The following is a 21,898-nucleotide window of genomic DNA, read 5'->3' as shown; positions in this document are numbered from 1 at the left end:
AGAAACATCTTAAAACTAGGCTTTGAGTAAGTACTATTGTTTCCATTTTGATATACTTTCTAATGTACTCTGTATTATTAAAGTACATGCAAAGTCATGTTTTCCTTTCATAATATTATGCAGAAGCTATCTTCATATCATACCAGAAAAAGTTGTTACAGAAACCTTTATGTGTATTTTCTTTACAGAGAACTGGAGAGGAAAGCTTTCATTGAACCATTACGTTCTGTTGCATCCACATCAGCAAAAAATGACCTAGATCTGAATAGGTCACAGACTGGAAAAGATGGTCTATTGCATAGACATTTTGTGGATCCTGTATTGAATCAATTACAGAGACAACCCCAGGAGACTGGAGAGAGATTACACAAATATAAGGAGGAACACCGTCGAATCCTTCAAGAAAGTATTGATGTTGCTCCCTTTACAACTAAAATCAAGGGGCTTGAGGGTGAGAGAGATAGTTATTCCAGAGTAGCATTGTCATCTTCTAGCCCTAAAAGCCATGTCATTGTCAAACAAGACAAGGATGTAGAATGTTCAGTATCCGATCTTTATAAAATGAAGCACTCAGTGCCTCAGAGTTTGCCCCAAAGTAACTATTTCACTACATTGTCTAATAGTGTGGTCAATGAACCACCAAGGTCCTATCCATCCAAAGAGGTTTCACATATTTACACTGAAAAACAGAGTAATACCCTTGCTGCAACAGCTAATCCTCAAACTCTGACTTCATTTATATCATCTCTTTCAAAGCCTCCACCCTTAATTAAACACCAACCAGAAAGTGAAGGTTTAGTAGGCAAGATACCAGAACATCTTCCCCATCAAATTGCTTCTCACTCGGTAACAACCTTCAGAAATGATTGTAGGAGTCCTACCCATTTGACAGTTTCTTCTACAAATGCACTCCGGAGCATGCCTGCTTTACATAGAGCACCAGTATTTCACCCACCAATCCATCACAGCCTGGAAAGAAAGGAAAGCAACTATAGTAGTCTTTCCCCTCCAACTTTAACCCCAGTGATGCCTGTAAATGCTGGTGGGAAAGTTCAAGAATCACAAAAGCCTCCAACTCTAATTCCAGAGCCGAAAGACTCTCAGGCCAATTTTAAGAGTTCTTCTGAACAGAGTTTGTCAGAAATGTGGAAATCTAATAATAACCTCAGCAAAGAGAAAGCTGAATGGCATGTGGAGAAAAGCAGTGGAAAGTCACAGGCTGCTATGGCATCTGTCATTGTTCGTCCACCATCTAGTACAAAACTTGAGAGTGTGCCAGCAATGCAGTTAGCTTCCAAAGATCGAGTTAGTGAAAGATCTTCAACTGGGGCAAATCAAACAGATTGTCTCAAACCAGCAGAAGCTGGGGAGACTGGAAGAATCATTCTGCCAAGTGTGAATTCAGACAGTGCTCACATAAAATCTGAAAAAAATGTCCAGGCTGTCTCACAGGGCAGTGTTCCCAGTTCAGTCATGTCTGCCATAAATACAGTGTGTAATACCAAAACGGATGTATTCACATCTGCTGCCACTACCACCAGTGTTTCCAGCTGGGGGGGTTCAGAAATAATTTACTCTTTATCGAATACCATTTTGGCCTCTAAATCCTTAGAATGTACCTCTTCAAAAAGTGTCAGTCATTCAGTGGCTCAGATACAAGAATGCAGGGTCAGCACCACAGCTCCAGTTACACCAGCCAGTAGTAAGACAGGAAGTGCTGTTCAGCCCAGCTCTGGGTTCTCAGGCACAACTGATTTTATCCATTTAAAAAAGCACAAGGCAGCATTGGCTGCAGCTCAGTACAAAAGTAGTAATGTCAGCGAGACTGAGCCTAATGCTGTGAAAAATCAGACATCTTCAGCCTCCCTTCTCTCGGATAGCACTGTAGCCTGTAGTACAATAAACAAAGCAAACTCTGTAGGAAATGGGCAAGCATCCCAGACAAGTCAACCTAACTACCATACTAAACTGAAAAAGGCCTGGCTTACTAGACACTCAGAGGAAGATAAAAATACTAATAAAATGGAAAATTCAGGGAATTCTGTATCAGAAATTATCAAGCCATGTTCTGTCAATTTAATAGCCTCTACATCCAATGACATACAAAATAGTGTAGATAGTAAGATGATAGTTGATAAATACATAAAAGATGATAAAGTCACTAGGAGAAAAGCCAAAAGAACTTACGAATCTGGCTCTGAAAGTGGAGACTCAGATGAAAGTGAAAGCAAGTCAGAGCAAAGGACTAAGAGGCAACCTAAGCCAACTTACAAAAAGAAGCAAAATGACTTGCAGAAGAGAAAAGGTGAAATAGAAGAAGATTTAAAACCCAATGGGGTTCTCAGCAGGAGTGCCAAAGAAAAAAGTAAATTGAAATTGCAGAGCAACAGTAATAGTGGTAAGTTAATTACTTTTTTATCTCAGGCAAAATGGGCTGCATGTTCTTGCAATAACGGTGTAGGTTCTGTCAAGATGAGTGAGCACAGGGGCATCTTTTGACTTTTATTTGTCTGCCCTAGCATAATGTATGTGCTCGTAGACCTCATTTCTGCATTTCCCAAGTACCCTATAAAAGAAAATGAGAGAAGACCTATCTCTCCATTTTTAAAAGACTTGTAGAAATATGTTCTACCTAGCACTCTGACGAAAACCGATTTAGTAGTTACTCAGAATTTTGACCATTTCTAAGTACTGTCAAGTGGATTCCTAAAATTAGCTATTTACCTTTAACATGATGTGGTTGTGAAAAAAATCCTAGTCACATGTACTTCCTTTAAGTCACATTTTTAGAAGAATACTACTTCAATTAGTGTGGATACACCCTGTATCCCTTCTCTCATCTGGTAACAAAATTGAAAGCTTTTTGAAATTACCTTCTATTTAACTAATATTGCCACTCATTCAAAAAGTTCTTTATTTTGGGTAAAAGTTAAATAAAAGGGGATTCTGGTTTTGTGTGCTCATTTCTACATTCAAGAAAAATTTCTGTAAGTAAAAGTTTCAAAACTGATTGTATTTCATTTGTGGCCTTAGCAAGGCAAAATAAGTGTAATGTTCACTCCAAAGTGTTTCTGTAGGTTTTTAACTCTAGAAGTAGTTTTTCTCAGTTTGCTTATTTCTTTTTAGGTATGTTGCACAATGCAGAAAGCACTTAATAGTTTCACTATATCCATGTATTCATCCACATACAATATATGAAATATCTGACAGTGTGGACATTCAAGAAGTACTTTGGATGCTTGAAGGCTTGTATTTGGGCCTTTTCACTGAATGAGGTTTTTTCACATGCCTGTGTGGAAACCAGAGGCAAAGTGAAGGACAGAAAAACAGGAGGATGGAATCATAGAAAAGGACAGTCAGAAAGTGAAAGAACGAAGCTCTACTAGAGACAGAAAGGCTGACAGACTGAAATGCAAATATAGTCAGAAGAAAGAGAGGGAGATTGACATCGGAGGATACAATATACATGCCATTTATTTGAGTATTGGATTGTGTACTGTGTTGCCTTTTCTTTTCTCATGTGTTTTGCTTCCCCAGTGAATTCTTAAGGAGGCATAGTGTGGTCAATAATTGTTTCTTTTCTGTTTCACGTGACATTTCCTTTGGTGTTGGGTATACAGATAGATACTTGAGTTAAATTTACAGAAAACAGAGATACGAATCTTCCAACTTTTAACACTTAGAAAACTCTTGTGAAGTTAAGTTTATAAAATTAACTCTTAAGTACATATTCTAGTTCATGTTGACAGTGAATGTACAGGTTCCCAAGTAAGAGTTCAATGACAGACTGGAATCAGCATCCCACCCCCTTCCAAGTTGTGCTGCTTAGTCAAATCTCCTTAGTAACTAACATTTAGCCTCAGAGAGGGTATTCTAAGCCCCATCTATTGTCAAGTCCAAAATAATATTGACTGTTCATTGCCATCTGTTAATTATGGGCAGAGTTGTTCTGCCTTTGTTCTGGCTGTCTAGAAAAGTTCTCTAAATTGGGAGTTCATAAATCTAACTTCCATATTTGAGTGGATCATCTGCCTCATGAATTAAATATGACCTTTATCTAATGGTTATTGGGGTTGTCATCAGTCATAGTCAAAAAGAGTGAGTTAAGTCAGTACTTAGAGAGTGTAATGTGATTACATACACTGTTACACATGTGTAAGTTATATACACATAACTCCTATAATAGTGTGTTTCTTAGTACCTTCTAAAGCCAGGTACAAGAGATTTTATCTATTGCTTTGGAATGTCTTTGTATCTGCTGCCTTTCCATACTGCTAATTAAAAGTTGGTTGTTTTTCTGTGACTAATTTCTTATATAATTTTATGAACTGAAATTACCCATCAAATTTAAATATGTCCAAAGTCCTATGATACACAAAACCAGACTATATAATCAGAATTAATTGCTATATCTCAAAAAAAATTTTTTTTAAGTGATGGACTATCAAAGATTAAAGGTTAGCATGTATTTGTTTCCTATTTTCTTCCTCCATAGTTTTCTGTTGGCTAGAGCAGCTGATTGAGTACTTGCTAATAAATTGAGAACTAAGGATGAAAATGTTCTTATGGCATAAAAGAATACTAGGTATTTTTTGTTGATTTAAATGTGTTATTCTCAAAGTTTAGATTTTAGATATTGGCAATAAATTAGATGTATAGATTTGAAAGATAAAGTTATTTTATTATGTGAATACTTTTATAATAAAATTCATAAAAGGAGTCCGCTACCATTGTGTGTCGCCTAGTTTAGAAACAAAAATCACAATATCACAAACTGTCTCTATGACCTGGGACTTTGTGTCTTTGTAATTCATCCATTCATTTAAATTAAAAATAGCTTCAGATTGTCTGTTTTGTGTCACAGAATTGAAATTTGCTTTGAAATGTCCAGTTCTATAAATACTGTTTAAATTGTTCATAGTGGTATGGTTATCCATACTCTCTGAACTGTTCCATTACCTGTAATGTAAAAGCATATTGGTTAATAGTTGTTTTCTAGTCAAAATAGAAATACATTGAATTTAGTTTATTCTAAGTGTAACAGAAAAAAAAAAAGTAAATAAATGATTGGAATCACGTGTGCCAAGTAAAAATCTATGAGCAGTGTACCATTCTTGTTCATTCTGACTTCTAAAAGCTCTGAATTTTTTATACTGTCCATAGGGGAAATCTGCTTTATGTGCAGTGGAGGAGATAGCAAACTCTTCATACGAGCCTTATGGAAACATTTTTATTCCATAAGTGGTGTGTGCATATAATATGTCTTTCTTTAGTGGATTAAGCCACATGGCTTGTCCTAAGTTAGAGACAGAAGAGGGGAGAGCAGGTAGTTTAAAGAACCAGGCAACAATCCTAGAAGTGCTTAATAACTGGAAGCAGATTTTAAATGAGCCATCCCGAAGCTTAAACTCTGTACTTCCTATGTTAAGATGTGCTATCTTGCTGTCATTGTACTCCTCACACTGTCAACAGGTAAGTAATAGTGGGAGCTCAAGGCCAGAGATCTGCTACATATTTCTGCAAGAATTAGATCGTCTCCGGAGAATAGTTGTACTGCCTCTTTTCCACACATCAGAGTGATTAGAAAGCACAGGGTAGGAAATATCTTTGAACATGACAGAAATAGCAAACTATGTAAATCTCATACCTGACATACAGATGTAAGTACACTTTTAAGAGTCTGATATTTGGGAGCACCTGGGTGGCTCAGTTAAGTGTCCGACTTCGGTTCAGGTCATGATCTCACGGTTTGTGAGTTCGAGCCCTGTGTCATGCTCTGTGCTCAGAGCTCAGAGCCTGGAGCCCACTTTGGATTCTGTGTCTCCCTTTCTCTGCTCTTCCCCAGCTCATGCTCTGTCTCTCTCTCTCTCCAAAAATAAACATTCAAAAAAAATTTTTTTTAAAAAAGGAGTCTGATATTTGCTTGTCCCAACATAGGTTGTTTTAAAAAGAATATGCTTTAAATTTTTTAATAGGCAAAGTTTAATTTATGTATAATATTTTGAGTTCTGCTCTGTAGATGACAGATTATCTACTTGATACTTGAGCCAGTGTTACAACAATTAAGTTGAAGTTAGTAAACATGATGGTGCAGTGATGTAGAGCATAGTAAATAATTTCTTCAAATGTTAATCACTTGAGGTTTTTTTTTTTTTTCCTTTAGATTTCCCTGATGCCTTTTCTACCATCAAAAAAGACCATCAAGTTAATACTGGCTTTTTTCTTTATTTTCTTCATCCCTTTTATTTTCTAAAAGATACTGCTTCCATCAGTATATTGAATCAAATGGAGGACATCATAATGAGGGAGAGATACTAAGAGACAGCTTATTAGCCCCTCTTCTCTCAAATAATGGTTATATAAAATTACCTCTTATCTTTAATGGACCATACTTACCTTGGAGAATCATATTAAATATTTCAAAACAATATAAGTATGTTGGAATTAGTCTGTAGTTTCTGAAAGCACTAACTTTTGGTCTTCAGATTCTTCCTGAAATATCTTGATCTTGAAATAACTTTCTCCTACATATACCAAATCCCTGTGTAGAAGGGCTATATTTTTAGCTATAGATTCACATAGAAATGAATGATTCCTGTGTTTGCTATTGTACAAATATAAATATTTAATACATAAAAATTTCAATCAGCTGGAAGATTTACTCAGCTCTGCATTTCCAGTATACTGACATAAGAATTCATTTGATTAATAGAATAGTAAGTAAATAGAAATGCTGCTGTGGACTTTTAGTTATTAATGAGGACCTAGAAGTATAATGTCTGCTTCTTTTTTACAGTCTTAATATGTTGTGACAGTTGTATACTTGTCTTGAACTTTATCTCAAGGAGTGTACTTTTTTAAAAAGTTGTAATCTTGCTAATAATTTCCTACTGGTTTTACAGCTGGCATCCCTCGTTCGGTATTAAAAGATTGGCGTAAAGTCAAGAAGCTGAAGCAAACTGGGGAATCCTTTTTACAGGATGACTCCTGCTGTGAGATAGGGCCTAATTTGCAAAAGTGCCGAGAATGTAGACTTATTCGGAGTAAAAAAGGAGAAGAACCAACCCACTCCCCGGTGTTTTGTAGATTTTACTACTTTAGACGGTGAGTAGAAATATGTAATTGGGGAAAATATGTCTATAGGATATTGGAAATTATACTGCCATTCTGAGGGTCTCTTTTAGAGGTGGGAGTGAGTCTTTTGAGTTTGTTTCTGAAACATCAGAAGAGAGTATTAAACTTTTTTGTGATAAATTTAATAATATCTAACCATGTGACTAAATTCATATTCTCTTGTTACTTGTGGTCATATGGCCTTTCTCTTCTGAGATCTTTATTTTTCCTTAATGAGAAAATAGTATTTTCTAGAAAATGATAGGAAGCAGCAATTTGTTTGGTTTAAGGAATTTTTAAATGGTTATATACTTTGACCATTTATATTAGTTAGCAATCACAAATCGTCTATAAATCTAGGTAAACAATCTAGGTATCAAACCAAAGTCATTCCATTACATGGACTACCCACATGTTTTGTTAAACATGTAGCTATAAAAATATGAGTTATAAAATTAGAAAAAGGGTTTGTCAGTACCATATCATACTACCATATCACTTTTCACAGGTAGAATCAGTCATTCCTGAGATTCAGCTCTTTCTCTTGCTTCCTATATGACTTTATTAACTATAGTAGGATTATATAGCTCATCCTATCTCATATGCATAATGCTAATTATAGTGGTACCTACTTCAGAGAGATTTCATGATTAAATGAGATAAAGTACAAAAGGTCCTTAGTCGTACCAAGCACATATGAATGTGTATGAATATAAGCTGCAAATATTTTCCTAATCATCAACTTCCTAAGAAGTTAAGAAACACTTTGCTCTGGCAAATACACCTCTGCTGGTGGCCCAGTGGAGACCCCAAGAACATGTATTGTTAGGAACAGAACCAAGTTCTATTTCTTACTTTTACTTCATGGTTTTTCCAGCCAACAATCCCCAAAGGATCAACAACTTTAAAGAATAGTTGTAGAAAGTAGGGCACATGGAATTGCAGTAAAAAAGAAAAAGAAAACAGAAGGAAAGTAGATTTGAAGGAAAGAAATTTTCAGGTAGAGATAATAACACAAAGCTGAAATAAGATAATAGATTATAACAAAGGGAGAAATCTGGTTCAAAAAAGGATGATGGATTATAATGAAGGGAAAATTTGGTTTAAAAAAAAAAAAAGGTTTAGGTAATAAAAGAATGAGAAAAGGGCCTGGGAAAAGGAATGTTGTTGGTGTTGTCCATTTGAAAAATAGAGAATGAGTTGTAATGAATTTCTGATATCCCCCAGTTGAGAGTAAATAGAGTAAGTACTATGATACTGAAGAATAACTACCAACCCGGAAGAAAATGGCAATTTTGCTTTCCATTTACCCTAAACTTTTCTGAATTGAGTAGTTAAGTAAATTGGATGGCAAGCTGAGAGGAACTAAGTATACTTAGTTGGGTTCCTAATAAACTTTTAAGAGTTTCATCCTTTCCTCTAAATCATAAGTAAATAAAGTGTCATTTTAATTAATGAAAACTATGTATGTATATACTTGGTATTTTTTAAATCCTCCCAGTGAAAGTCTTAAGGTGATTTAGGGCATTTTCAGTATTAGAGGTTCTTGATTTAGATTATGTATAAAGTGAAAGAATTGCTCTAGGCAACATTTGGCCAACATTTTAACTCTTGTCCTCATCGAACACTCAGACACAATTTTCATTTGACTGAAATAAATAGTTAAGTATAACTGATAGGAAAAATCTTATTTCTTGAAATAACCTAAAATTGGTGCTGCTTATCATTGCCATTTGTGTAACACTATGGGAGTCATTTAAGTTTGTTAAATTTAATTAATAATGAAAAGTGTGTGTGTATATGAAGGACTACCCTATTTTCTTGTTTTTTTTTTTTTTTAACAAATGTAATTTACATGTTTATAATACAAAAAATGTAAATTAATTATAAATTTACAACTTTATAAAACTGGACTGGTGTCTTGGGGTGCCTGGGTGACTCAATCTGTGCTGACAGCTCAGAGCCTGCTTGGGATCCTCTCTCTGCCTCTCCTGTACTCGCACTCTCTTTCTCAAAATAAATAAGTAAACATTAAAAAAAACCTGGACTGGTGTCTAATCCTTTTATGTTTTAATATTTCAGATTGTCATTTAGTAAAAATGGAGTGGTTAGAATAGATGGTTTCTCTTCTCCTGACCAATATGACGATGAAGCTATGAGCTTATGGACACATGAAAATTATGAAGATGATGAACTAGACGTAGAAACTTCAAAATACATCTTGGATATAATAGGTGATAAGTTCTGTCAGTTAGTAACATCTGAAAAAACAGCTTTGTCCTGGGTGAAAAAGGATGGTAAGGAAGTTAAATACTTAGAATATACAATTGTACAAATTTGATTTTAAGAATTTCTCTTTGACGTATGTTTAATAGGAACAGTCCCTTATTTTATCTAGTGTTACTGACATTTTAATTTGATAACACTTTTTTTATGTACAAAGGCACCTATGTGTACTTAAATCAACATCTTTTCCAACTGAATGTATTAACAATTCATGAAGTCACAATAGCACTATGCTGTTTCTGCCATTATGACATAAGTTAGCATGGTAAGGATACTTCAGATGTGGAATGGGGAAATTTCAGCATTTGCCAGCATAAGACACAGTCCATACCATTTATTTTTAATCTGCTGTGGTTCATCACAGGTTTTAGAATCAGATAGATTTATATTTGAATCTCAACTTTATTTCCTGCTTTTAACTGTATGACTGTAAGATGGGAGTAACTACCTCATAGCTTTGTTTAGAAAGTAATTATATTTACATATGTAAAGCACCTAATATATGAGTTACGCTAAATCTTCCGTTCTCCTAAATCAGTGGTTTGTCCCCCAAGGGATGTTTGGTAATGACTGGAGACATTTTTGGTTGCATGACTGAAAGGTCAGGAGTGGATGGTAGAGTACTAACATCTAATGTGTGGAGGTCATAGATGCTGCTGAACTTCCTACATTGCACAGAATAGTCCCTCATAACAGAGAATTATTCAGTCAAAAATCTTAAAAGTGCTAAGGTTGAGAAACTCCATTAGATGTAAGTCTTCTGAAGAGAATTGCTGATTCAAGAAATCTGTTGATCTTTAGTTATATCCTTCAGAGTTCTTGGTTTGCCATAAAATTTTTGTGTTTGTGTATTTCAGCAAAAATTGTGTGGAAAGGAGCATACTTGCCTTTAAATTTTTATTTCTCTGTGTTTCAGCCAAAATCGCCTGGAAAAGAGCAGTGAGAGGAGTCCGGGAAATGTGTGATGCATGTGAAGCAACATTGTTTAACATTCATTGGGTCTGCCAGAAATGTGGATTTGTGGTCTGCTTAGATTGCTACAAGGCAAAGGAAAGGAAGAGTTCTAGAGGTTGGTTTATAACTTTCTGTAAATTGAAATTTTTATAATGTTCATTTTCTTTAGGATCATTCATCTGGAAATGATATGTGTGTGAGGTTCCCCCCCCCCCCAATAGATTAAAGAAGTTTGGTAAATTTATTAATGTCCAGATTTCCTAGAATAAAAACTGCGTCTACATCTTTTTATCCTGATTAGTAGATCCACCCACTCCTTTCAGCAGGTAGTTTTTTAATGTAGCCCAATTTAGGATAGGCTTTGCTCCCTTCAGACTCCAGTGTGTAGGAGCCTGAAGCCTATTCTAAGACCTGTTAATTACACAGTCGTGCACATAAGTCACAATTGAATATTTAACTCGTGTGAACTGATTTTTCTGAGTAATTGGTCCATAAAGTTCAGATCAAAATGTTCAAGAATATGCTTCCACTAGTATCAATTTGTCCTGTAGTTCTTAGAGAATGAAGAAGTCTTTATTATATTTAACAGTAGTCTTTGAAGCTATTATTTTAGATGAAATGTCACTAAAACAGTGTTCTACTTGTTGATACAGTTAAAGATAATATAAAAGTTAAAAAGAAGTAACTAAATTCACGTTTTCTCATGATAAAAGTGTTTTTAGAAAAAGCTTATCCAAGGCAGTTTTAGAAGTAGCTACCTCATATTGGTAACCTGAAATTTTTAGTTATTTGTTTGGGATGAAGTCTTCATGAAATGAGAGGATTTGAATTGTGGAAGTATTAGAAGTAAAGTCATGTTTAGTGATAAAAAACTGTTTAATGACTAAAAATGATATATGTCATTTTCATATCCAACAAACTCTTTCAGAATACTTAACTCGATAAACCATGATTTAGCTATCAGTATCTTTTCCACTGATAAAATTACTAGAGCCTTTTTCTTAGACACCCAGCACATAAACAAAAAGACCCCTAGAGTGGGGACACATTTCCAAACATCACAGCTGGGTGTTTCTGTGACATGCAAAAGATACATAAATATAAGTAAAATGTGAGGCTATAATAAGGAATGCAGTCTGGGCAGTTACCTATCTTCAAAACTATACAAATATATTTGGATATTTTTAGTTAAAAAATTAGCTCCACTGTTATAAAACTTCATCACATGCATTTTATATTCTTTTTTCTTGTTTCCATATTACTTTTATTTTCCCTTTGCCCAAGTAAAGAAATTAATTTATCATATTTTTCTATACTGTTTGCATGTATATGAGCATGTATCATTTTTGGAATAAGATAGGGTATGTATAATAAACCTTAGTAGTTGCATTGCTATTGATATTCACAGTGCTGTTAATTTTAAAAGTATAGTCATTGTATCTTTTTTTTAACCTCTATGCCTTCAGTTATATATTCTGTTATCTATATATTTCTATTTCACTGTCAAATATTGTGATAAACTCCTATTGGCTAGGTTATAGCTTTATATAACAGTAATTAGCATAATATTCAGTGCCTTGATCTCAAGGAAATCTTTTTCTATAAATTTGATGACATACACAGTTACTTATGATGTGGCTCTGTGAGCTTCAGTATATATCATAAAGCTCATTAAAGTCAGCATAAAAAAATCTAGAACTATTGTTTGATGAAGTTTCAGACTAAATAAAATTCAAATCCAGTCTAAAACTGGTTTTCTTTAAAAACTTTCCAACTTTCCCCTCCAGAACCTACACAATAACTTGTAAATGCTTTCTAACAGCTTATATTTTAGACAAGGAAGATAGAGGCAACTAATACGTTAATGACAATAAAGAATGGTAATTTCAGAAAAGGATAAATAACATTATATCAGTTTTGTATCTTGTTTTTATAAAATTCTCGGAATGGTGGAACTTAGTCTTTTAAAAACCAACCAAACCAGGGGCGCCTGGGTGGCTCAGTCGGTTAAGCGGCCGACTTCGGCTCAGGTCATGATCTCGCGGTCCGTGAGTTCGAGCCCCGTGTCGGGCTCTGTGCTGACCGCTCAGAGCCTGGAGCCTGTTTCGGATTCTGTGTCTCCCTCTCTCTGACCCTCCCCTGTTCATGCTCTGTCTCTCCCTGTCTCAAAAATAAATAAAACGTTAAAAAAAATTTAAAAAAATGATTATTATTAAAAAAAAAAAACAAACAACCAAACCAATTTGAGACCTGCTGTTGGTATTTTATATAATTGTTAAGCTCTTTATATATGTTATCAATTTTATAATTATAAAACCATGACGGATATAAAAGTATGTATGTTATAATCATACAGATAAAGAACTGTATGCTTGGATGAAGTGTGTGAAGGGACAGCCTCATGATCACAAACATTTAATGCCAACTCAAATTATACCCGGTTCTGGTAAGTATAAATGTACATTATTTACTTAGTAGTGTAACAGCTCTTTCTTGGTCTAGATTATTTAGGAGTGCGTAGAAATATAATAGAATGGAGAGGTAAGGTTTTTCTAATCTTGAATTGTTTTTGTTCAGTTCTTAGAATCTGGTGTGTAATAAACTTAATGAGGCCAGCCCAGACCCAGTGATGAAGAAAGTCAGAGGAACCATTGTAGAGGGGGAAACTAGAGTGTGGCAGAAAAGCTTACTAGATTTATGATGAAAGGTTATTTTCCTTTTTTTTTTGAGCATACTGAGTTTTCAAGAATAGAGGTGAGAGAAAAGAATAGAGAACATGAATTTGGTTGAATAATCAAACCTGAAAGAGATGGAAGAATTGAAGGAAAAAATGGGAAGCAAGGTGAAAGGACATAAGAAAACCTGCACAAGAAAAGACTGGAAAAAATTTTATTGTCTTAACTATCTTTTTATTAACGACTCTTATATATTTTGTAGTTTTGACAGATCTTCTAGATGCGATGCACACTCTTAGAGAAAAATATGGTATTAAATCCCATTGTCATTGTACTAACAAACAGAATATACAGGTTGGAAATTTTCCTGCAGTCAATGGTGTATCTCAAGTAAGTAAAACTTTCTAATTATTCAAATGAAATGCATAGTTAAATTAATCATCTTTGCTATTTGAAATCAGTTTAGGACTTGTGTTTTGTAAATTATGTTTTTTATGTTACTGTATAAATATTACTACTTTTAACTCTGAATAATTGAAGAGGTAGTATTTTTAAAGTTTAATTGTTCTACCCTTATAGGTTTTACAGAATGTTCTTAATCACAGTAATAAAATTTCTCTGTGCATGCCTGAGTCTCAGCAGCAGAATAACCCTCAGAAGTCTGAGAGTAATGGCAACAGCAGCCCAGGGAGTGACGTAAGCACAGACAGCAAGTTAACTCCTCCAGAATCCCAGTCACCACTGCACTGGTTAGCAGATCTTGCAGAGCAAAAGTCCAGAGAGGAAAAAAAAGGTAAATGAAGTTATCTAAGTATATAATAGATGAGTATAATATAACCAACAATGTACTATGCTACATTATGATATTCACTTAGAACAGTTTACATTTGTGTTTTGCTTGCATTATGTATGGCTTGGATACAGTAAAACATTTGTTTTCTATTGTTAGGAACTCACCTCCCTGTGATTGTATCAAAAGTAGTTAGAATCATTTGTGGATGAGCATATCATTAAAGCCACGAGGGCAGTAGATTTGTAACTTAAACTATACTTTCTCCCTGTTTTAGCTATAGCATTTTTCATTTGTGACAGGTGCAAACTCAGCTACATGTCTAAGATATTGAGGAAGGCCTTTTCATATTCAAACTGTTTGACTCCATTTTGAAGGATCTAACCCATCCTCTGGTGTGTGTTCAGGTGAATAAATCACTAGTGCTACACTTTTTATCTCTCACTATCAAATGTAGGGTCCCAGTTTTGTCTGTACTTTAGCAGCATGATTAGTTTTATTTGAATTTTGTAAATGTTGTATTTCAGAAAACAAAGAATTTGCCCTTGAAAATCAAATTAAAGAAGAGAGAGAACACGACAATCCTGATTCTCCAAGTAGCAGAACATCACCTCCTGTGTCCCAGAATAATGAACAAGGCTCAACCTTACGAGATTTACTGACCACAACAGCTGGCAAGCTCCGTGTGGGTTCTACAGATGCTGGCATTGCCTTTGCCCCAGTGTATTCGATGGGAACCCCAGTGAGTGAGATGCCAGATTTTTGGTTTTCATATGGACCTTAAATTTAGATGATTTGGGGATTTGGCTGTGAATTACACAACAAATAGATGCAAATGAAATAAAATACACCAATTACCAGACATACTCCCAATTGCATTATAAATCTCATAGCTTAAAAGTTGGAGATTTTAGGTTTTTTCCCATGTGAAAAAGGTTGAGGGAGGGGCGTTTCATGCCAGAAGAGCCCTAAGATAACTCCTTCAGAATTTGAAAACCATGTATCTATCCAGTAGGGGAAATAAACCACATGGAAGTTAATGTTTTGTTACTTAAAATATTTAGTAATCCATTTTTGTTTTAATTATGCACCAGAAGAAAATAAAAACCAGTAATTGCATAGGTAGGCACAAATTTTTAGTGATCTTTAAAAGTATATGGGAAATTCCACCTATCTGTCTTGTCTGCCCTAGTCCTAAAATAATGTAAAAGGCCACAGTTGCAGTTTTTGCAGACCTGGCAGATTCTCACATGGAAGACCACCAGACTTCTGGTTCATACCTGTTAGGAACAGCGTAGGGACTACAGATCCCTATTTGCTGACATGATTAGATATTCTTGAAGGCAGATAAAATGTTAATGTTCGTTGTTAGTGAAAGTTTAAAAATGTATATATGTTTCCTCTCAAAATACAACTTTTCCCCTAATAGAGTGGTAAAAGTGGAAGAACTATGCCAAACATTCTTGATGACATAATTGCTTCAGTTGTTGAAAACAAAATTCCACCAAATAAAGCCTCTAAGATAAATGTAAAACCAGAGCTGAAAGAAGAGCCTAGAGAGTGCAGAAATTCGTCCACGGAGGAAAACAGTATGTTGTACAATGACGTGCCACATTCTTGGATCTGCGAGAAGCATATTCTGTGGCTTCAGGATTATAAAAATATTAATAATTGGAAGCTTTTCAGAGAGTGTTGGAAACATGGACAAGTGAGTATTTTATGCTGGTTAGGGAAACTGAAACTGGTTGGATAAGAAGAAAGGGGAAAGATAGTACTTACTGGATTTGGAAGTCAGATCTCGAAAACAAAAAGGTTACCAGAATTACTGGTTCTGAATTTATATTCTTTGGTCAGATTTATATGAATTAACAGGGAAGCACGGGTTGTTTGATGTTTCATTTTTTTAGCTATCAGTCAACAGATTTTTAATAAAGCCATATATTTACCAAATTTGGCAGTGCCTTTTTTTACATTTGTACTTTGATCCAGTTAACAGATACGTATCTATTATTAAAGTGTTAATACTAGAAGCACTTTCCTTGGACTAATGAAAAGTGTAGATGTTTTTGCCTTTAATGTTTATCCGTAGAGCATTTATTGATGTGTTAGTTCATCAGATCTTGAATGACAAACGCCATTATTTAATTCTGTTCAAATAAAAATGATTTTCCCTTTGACCAAAGTTTTGATAGAATGTTTGGCACTCATGTGAGATGGCAGTTTATTACATTAATGTGAACAAAAATTGTGAACAAAATTGAGAATTTGCATGACTTACTATTGTCATGTTGTTTTTTCTTGCTTTCTGGAAAACATTCTTTGCTATTTTATTTTACTTTCTTCATTGAGCAGGTAGTTATTGAGTACCTAATAAAACCTGGTCTTTTTGCTGACCATTAAAGATATATAAAATGAGTAAGTTATATAAAAATAAGTACATGAGCAAACTATTTTAGTGCAAAGTTTCTTAATCTTTTTAAGTCACTAAACCTTTTCACATTGTGAAGAAAGCTTGTTTCCTTTCTCCCCAGAAAAAAATCATACCCATTCATTGCACATACACAATATTTAGTTCCCCCTCCTTTCTTTCTTTTTTTTCTTTTTTTTCTTTTTTTTCTGGTTGGCTCTCCTTGAAGCCCTGATGCCATTGGTGGGTCATAATTTAGACCTCTTGATTTTCTGTGTGCTTGAACAGTCAACGGAAATATTTTAATAAATACATTAAATATGCTAAGGACCATTTTAAGGTACTCTAAAAAAACCAAAAGAGGGAATGATTAGGCTAGAGTACTAATTCAAAAGGGGTAGTCTGAATTGATGTCTCAGGGGTTAAGTGAAAATTTTCTGGATGTGAACAAGATACTGGAAATAATCAAAAGCATCAGGTGCTTGGGAAACTGTTAAGTAGTTTTGTTTGCCTGGAACACAGATAAGAGTTCTGTGGGATAATGGTGAGGAAATGGTAATTAGAGTTATGATTATGAAGGGCCTTAATCACACTAAGGAGTTTGAATTTTATTCTGTAGCTGTTGGTTTTATTTGAGGAATCAAAGTAATCAGATTGACATTTTAAAATTAACTGACAGCAAAGCAGATTGAAAGTTGAATTAGGGGAAAATAAGACTAGAGACAAGGAGTCAAATTAGGTAGGTTTCCATTATTTCAAGAAGGTGATGATGATGGTACGTACCCTAGGAATCTGCTTCAGAAGATTCTAATACACTAGTTGATTTGCCTCTGTCATTTTTTTTTTTTTTTTTTTTTTAACAATATGGTTACCATTAGAAAGAGTGGCATTGGGCTGGTTAGGAGTATTCCTGGATAGCCATAATAGGGGCTGGGAATTAATACATAAATTGCCAATAATAGTTAATTATCTAATAGCTGATAAGATTTTTTTTTTAAGTTCACTTATTTGAGAGAGACAGTGTTTTGTGCACGTACGTGTGAGGAGAGGAGGGGCAGAGGGAGGGGGAGAGAATATCTAGCAGGCTCCATGCTGTCAATGTGTGGAGCCCAGTGTGGGGCTCGATCTCATGAACCGTGAGATCATGACCTGAGCCGAAACCAAGAGTCAGTTATTCAACCTACTGACCTATCTAGCTGCCCCTAACTGAACCTATTTTTAAATGTTGGATGTACATCATTACTCCCTTGAAAGGAGGTTTAATGGAATAGTCACCCAAGTAGTTAACTAGACTCAAGGATGGTTTTTGTTGTTTTTCTTTTCTTTTGAGATACCTTTTCTGATAACCCTAGCCAAAGGTTATTATGCTCTATGGTTCCCCAAATTTTAATTGTCTTAATGAAGTTTAAGATTACTTACTATATATTATATTTTACAAGAGATTCTCAAATCACAACTTTCTTTGTCCTCCATATCCCAGATTTTTGCTTCTTTTATAATAAAGGAATTAAAAAAAAAAACACACCTTAAGAACAGTACATCAGACTATCTTAAAGGTTTTTGTTTTGTTTTTTGTGTGTTTGTTTTTTGTTTTGTTTTTTACATCAGCATTGGAGTCTTAGAAGCTATAAATCTTCAGTTGTTAGTTTTAGGATTAAATAGCCTTGAGGGAATTCAAATTCATATGATTTCAAAGGAGAGACTTACTTTTAAGGAATCAGCCATTAAGCTTGAAATTTAATGTTATGCCTGGTTATTTAATGTTTTTATTTATCATGATCCTTGTGGAGGTAAAGAGCCTCCTGTGTGTTTTAAGTGATACAAATTATGTTTTAATCTCAATGACTGTATGTATTTTATTGTAAAATCTTATTATGTATGTTAGATACATACAAATGTGTAAGTAGCTTGTGTTCTATCTTCAAAAATTAGTCTATAGATAAAGCAACCAAAAATCCATATTTATACTGCCCAGAACAAAAATTTTTAGTATAGCTTTTTGGACTTCTTTCCTAAAAATTACTACACATTTTAATTTTCAAAAATGGCAGTGTACTTTATATGGCATTCTCCCGTTATCTTTTCTCTTTGACAGTATATTGTAAACATCTTTCCAGGTCAGGGACTATTTTTAATAGTCTCTTTTATTCTCACAGTTTGTCATTAGTCCTGCAACTTAAGCTGTTATCCATTTGTTGTATGTGCATATAAAATCAAATTTTGAGTGTCCTTATATACCTTTTAACTTATTTATTGATCTATCTATTTATAAGCCTGCAGTGGTTTCTGGTGTGCATAAGAAAATGAACATTAGCTTGTGGAAGGCGGAGTCAATTAGTCTTGATTTTGGAGACCACCAAGCTGATCTCTTGAACTGCAAAGACAGCATTATTTCAAATGCCAATGTTAAGGAATTCTGGGATGGTTTTGAAGAAGTTTCAAGTATGTTGTTTTTTTGTTTGTTTTACTGTTTTCTGAAACATACTCCTCCAATAATGATAAATTGCAAATATGACTTAACAGATTTTTAATCTTTGAAACTTCTATATTACTTTGGCTAATAAAAAAAGAAACAAATACTTAGAAACAAGAGACTGAGTCTTATTCCTGGCTCCACCCCTAATTTCCTTTGACCATACATAAGTTATTCATACCATGTTTCCTTATATGGCGAGTATTTTTGGCAACCCCATAAACCTTTGAGAGTTATGTATGTAAAACACTTAGAAATTAAAAGTAAAAATGTAAGACTGATTTCAATAACAATTGTAAAATTTTTTAAAGAATATTTTTTGCACTATTATAAGTACCTATATACTTAAGGAATAAAATTCCTAAAACTATGTAAGTACATAAGAAATTAAAGGCAATGAGCAAGCATTCATTAAATACCTACTGTACAATTGAATCATTCATTTTACATCTCTTCCTTCCTCTCCAAACATTAATAACAATGAAAAGGCAGAGATTATCTTTTAGTAATAAATTGCATTCTTTATAGAACGGCAAAAAATGAAAAGTGGAGAAACAGTTGTTTTAAAATTGAAAGATTGCCCTTCAGGAGAAGACTTCAAGACTATGATGCCAGCAAGGTATAGATTTTAAAACTTGTTTTTTTTAACCCCTGGGTTTTTGAAATTGAGCTGAGATTATCCCCAGAAGTAGGATAAGGAACTGTATATTTGACCTGTAGGCATTTTCTTTGCCAATTAAAAGCAAAACCCAATCTCTGTAGCCTCAGCAGGATAAAGTCTTTATGTTAGGAAGTAAAGGAAAGAATGCTAATGTCAAAGGACATGGAATTCTTTTTGGGACCTCCATTCTGTCGGTGCTTTATGTACGTATTTATCTGTCTGCCTATCCATCTATCTATCTACGTGTCTATTTTGAGAGACCGAGCAAGAGTGGGAAAGGGGTACAGAGAGAGGGAGAGAGAGAATCCCAAGTAGGCTCATGCTGTCAGTGCAGAACACCATGCAGGGCCTGATCCCACAAACCACAAGATCATGACCTGAGCTGAAATCAAGAGTCTGACACTTAACTGATTGAGACACCCAGGCACCCATTCATGCTTTTAATTTTCTAAGACTAGAGAAGCAGAACTGCAATTTTAGTCATTGTCACTTCTGTTTGATGCTTGCTTGCCCTTGTGTTACGCATTCATTTAAACTGAATGAAGTCAGGGGTGCCCTCTTTCTCAGATGTTTAAAAAAAATTTTAACTGAATGAGGTCAAGGAAAGTGTTACCTGTCAAAGTCCTTAGAGAAAGGTTGTATTAACTTTTGAACAACTTGAAAATTATGAAAGCACTGAAGAATGTAAATCTGTAGGGGCACCTGGGTTGCTCAGTTAGTTTGTCAACTTTGCTCAAGTTATGATCTCACGGTTTGTGAGGTTGAGCCCCACGTTGAGCCCCGCATTGTGCTCTGTGCTGATAGCTCAGAGCCTGGAGCCTGCTTCAGATTCTGTGTCTCCCTCTCTCTGCCCCTCTCCTATTCGCACTCTGTCTCTCTCTCTCAAAAAATGTAAACATTAGAAATTTTAAGAAAAGAATGTAAATCTGTGTTCAAGTCAGTGTTATTATTCTTCAGATATGAAGATCTTTTAAAAAGCCTGCCATTGCCAGAATATTGTAATCCAGAAGGAAAATTCAACTTGGCCTCTCATTTGCCAGGATTTTTTGTGCGCCCTGATCTAGGACCCAGGTTGTGCAGTGCCTATGGTAGGTATATATTTACATTTCCATGAATTTGGAATTATATGAAATTTTAACTTCTGTCCAAAGATAATTGTCAAATTATTTTTAGGTACTACTAAATCTGTTTTCTAGTAATCCATTGAAATCTTTTTTTCCTCTCAAATAGTATATTGGAAATTAATAGCCAATATAGTTAAGTACTTATGAATTCCTTGCAAAATATTTACATTTTCTATTAATTTGATTTTTATGGGAATTTCTTGCATTGTGGCTTTTGGGAAGCAGGTTTTGAAACAAGGAGACTATAGCTCAAATTACAATTAACAAATGTTCCTCATAGAGCCGATTTTGGGGAGAATATTTAGGATATGTGTTCGGTCAAGTAAAAGTTCTTTTTTATACACAGGTGTAGCTGCTGCTAAAGATCATGACATAGGAACAACAAATCTCCATGTTGAAGTCTCTGATGTTGTAAACATTCTAGTCTATGTTGGCATAGCCAAAGGAAATGGCATTCTTTCAAAAGCAGGTAAAGAAACTTGAATAGTGGTCTTTGGGATGACAGTTAAATAACCACACACACTAGGACTTATTGTCCAGAATGTCAGCCTCTCAGTAAACAGCAAAGATTGCAAAAAGAATTGCAGCAGATAGAGAGATATTCTGATCTTTATTACTTTAAGAGTGGTTGATTTGCCTGTCTTTTTTTGATATAATAGGAATTTTAGTTTTAAAAATGAGTATTATTATTTGACCCTTGCTATCTTTAAATGTTCTGTTTGTGAAAATAAACCATTAGGCTCACTTATAAACATTTATTGGATATTAGAAACTGCGCACTGGGTGTCTGAAGATGAATAAGATGTGGTTTGTGCCTCAAGCATTCTTCATTTTTTCCTCTCTACTATCAGGGAAGGAATCTTTTCTCCTAAGTAGAAATAAGCTCTCTACCCAGTGTATAGGTTTTAGGTTCCATCCTCTGGATTTCTTTCTGAAACCTCGTTCCACCTGCTGTCCTCTTCTTTATACTTTCCCTCCTGACTGGTTTATTTTCTTTGGAGTAGGAGTACACTCTAGACTATTTCTTCTTTAGCAAAAGGAAATGTCCGTCAAATCTTGTCTTCCTCACTGCCATCCTATCACTCCTGCCCTCATAACAGATTCTTTGCTGTCCCTGTCAACTGCCATTCACATTTCAGCTCAGTGCGGGTTGGCCTTGTACCTGCTGCCCTGCTGAAATTACTATTGCTGCGGCCCTCACAACATTCACAGTTTAAGTGGTTTTAGTGGTTTCTTTCTGGTCTTAATACTTACCCTCTGTAATAAATGGCACTGTTAATCACTGCGTCTTCTTCAAATGCTGCCTTTGGCTTCTAGAGTACTAGTCCCCTAGTTCTTAACACCTTATGGAATCACAGGCTTTTCTAGGGTCCGAGAATTTTATTTATTTATTTTTTATCTTTTCTAGTTTGCAT

The 21,898-nt window shown here is 34.7% G+C and overlaps 1 protein-coding gene across 7 annotated transcripts in view; it reads left to right on the top strand.

The window, feature by feature from the left end:
• The window catches only part of JMJD1C (jumonji domain containing 1C), a 260,878-nt gene that overhangs the window by 227,099 nt on the left and 11,881 nt on the right, over window positions 1–21,898 (top strand). For 5 of the 7 annotated variants that reach the window (XM_042909329.1, XM_042909324.1, XM_042909325.1 and 2 more), the window contains 13 exons: window positions 189–2,398; window positions 6,903–7,104; window positions 9,196–9,410; window positions 10,316–10,468; window positions 12,710–12,799; window positions 13,291–13,418; window positions 13,608–13,821; window positions 14,346–14,560; window positions 15,248–15,526; window positions 18,499–18,667; window positions 19,227–19,317; window positions 20,317–20,447; window positions 20,830–20,952. In XM_042909329.1, the coding sequence (XP_042765263.1) occupies window positions 189–2,398; window positions 6,903–7,104; window positions 9,196–9,410; window positions 10,316–10,468; window positions 12,710–12,799; window positions 13,291–13,418; window positions 13,608–13,821; window positions 14,346–14,560; window positions 15,248–15,526; window positions 18,499–18,667; window positions 19,227–19,317; window positions 20,317–20,447; window positions 20,830–20,952 (4,220 nt within the window). Of the gene's footprint in view, window positions 1–188; window positions 2,399–6,902; window positions 7,105–9,195; window positions 9,411–10,315; window positions 10,469–12,709; window positions 12,800–13,290; window positions 13,419–13,607; window positions 13,822–14,120; window positions 14,226–14,343; window positions 14,561–15,247; window positions 15,527–18,498; window positions 18,668–19,226; window positions 19,318–20,316; window positions 20,448–20,829; window positions 20,953–21,898 lie in introns of those variants that run through there. The other 2 variants (XM_042909328.1, XM_042909327.1) reach the window with 2 other exon arrangements.

Source organism: Panthera leo, chromosome D2 (assembly GCF_018350215.1).
Source record: "Panthera leo isolate Ple1 chromosome D2, P.leo_Ple1_pat1.1, whole genome shotgun sequence".
NCBI lineage: Eukaryota > Metazoa > Chordata > Mammalia > Carnivora > Felidae > Panthera > Panthera leo.
The sequence above is the reverse complement of the archived record's forward strand: the minus strand, read 5'-3'. Positions and strand labels throughout refer to the sequence as shown.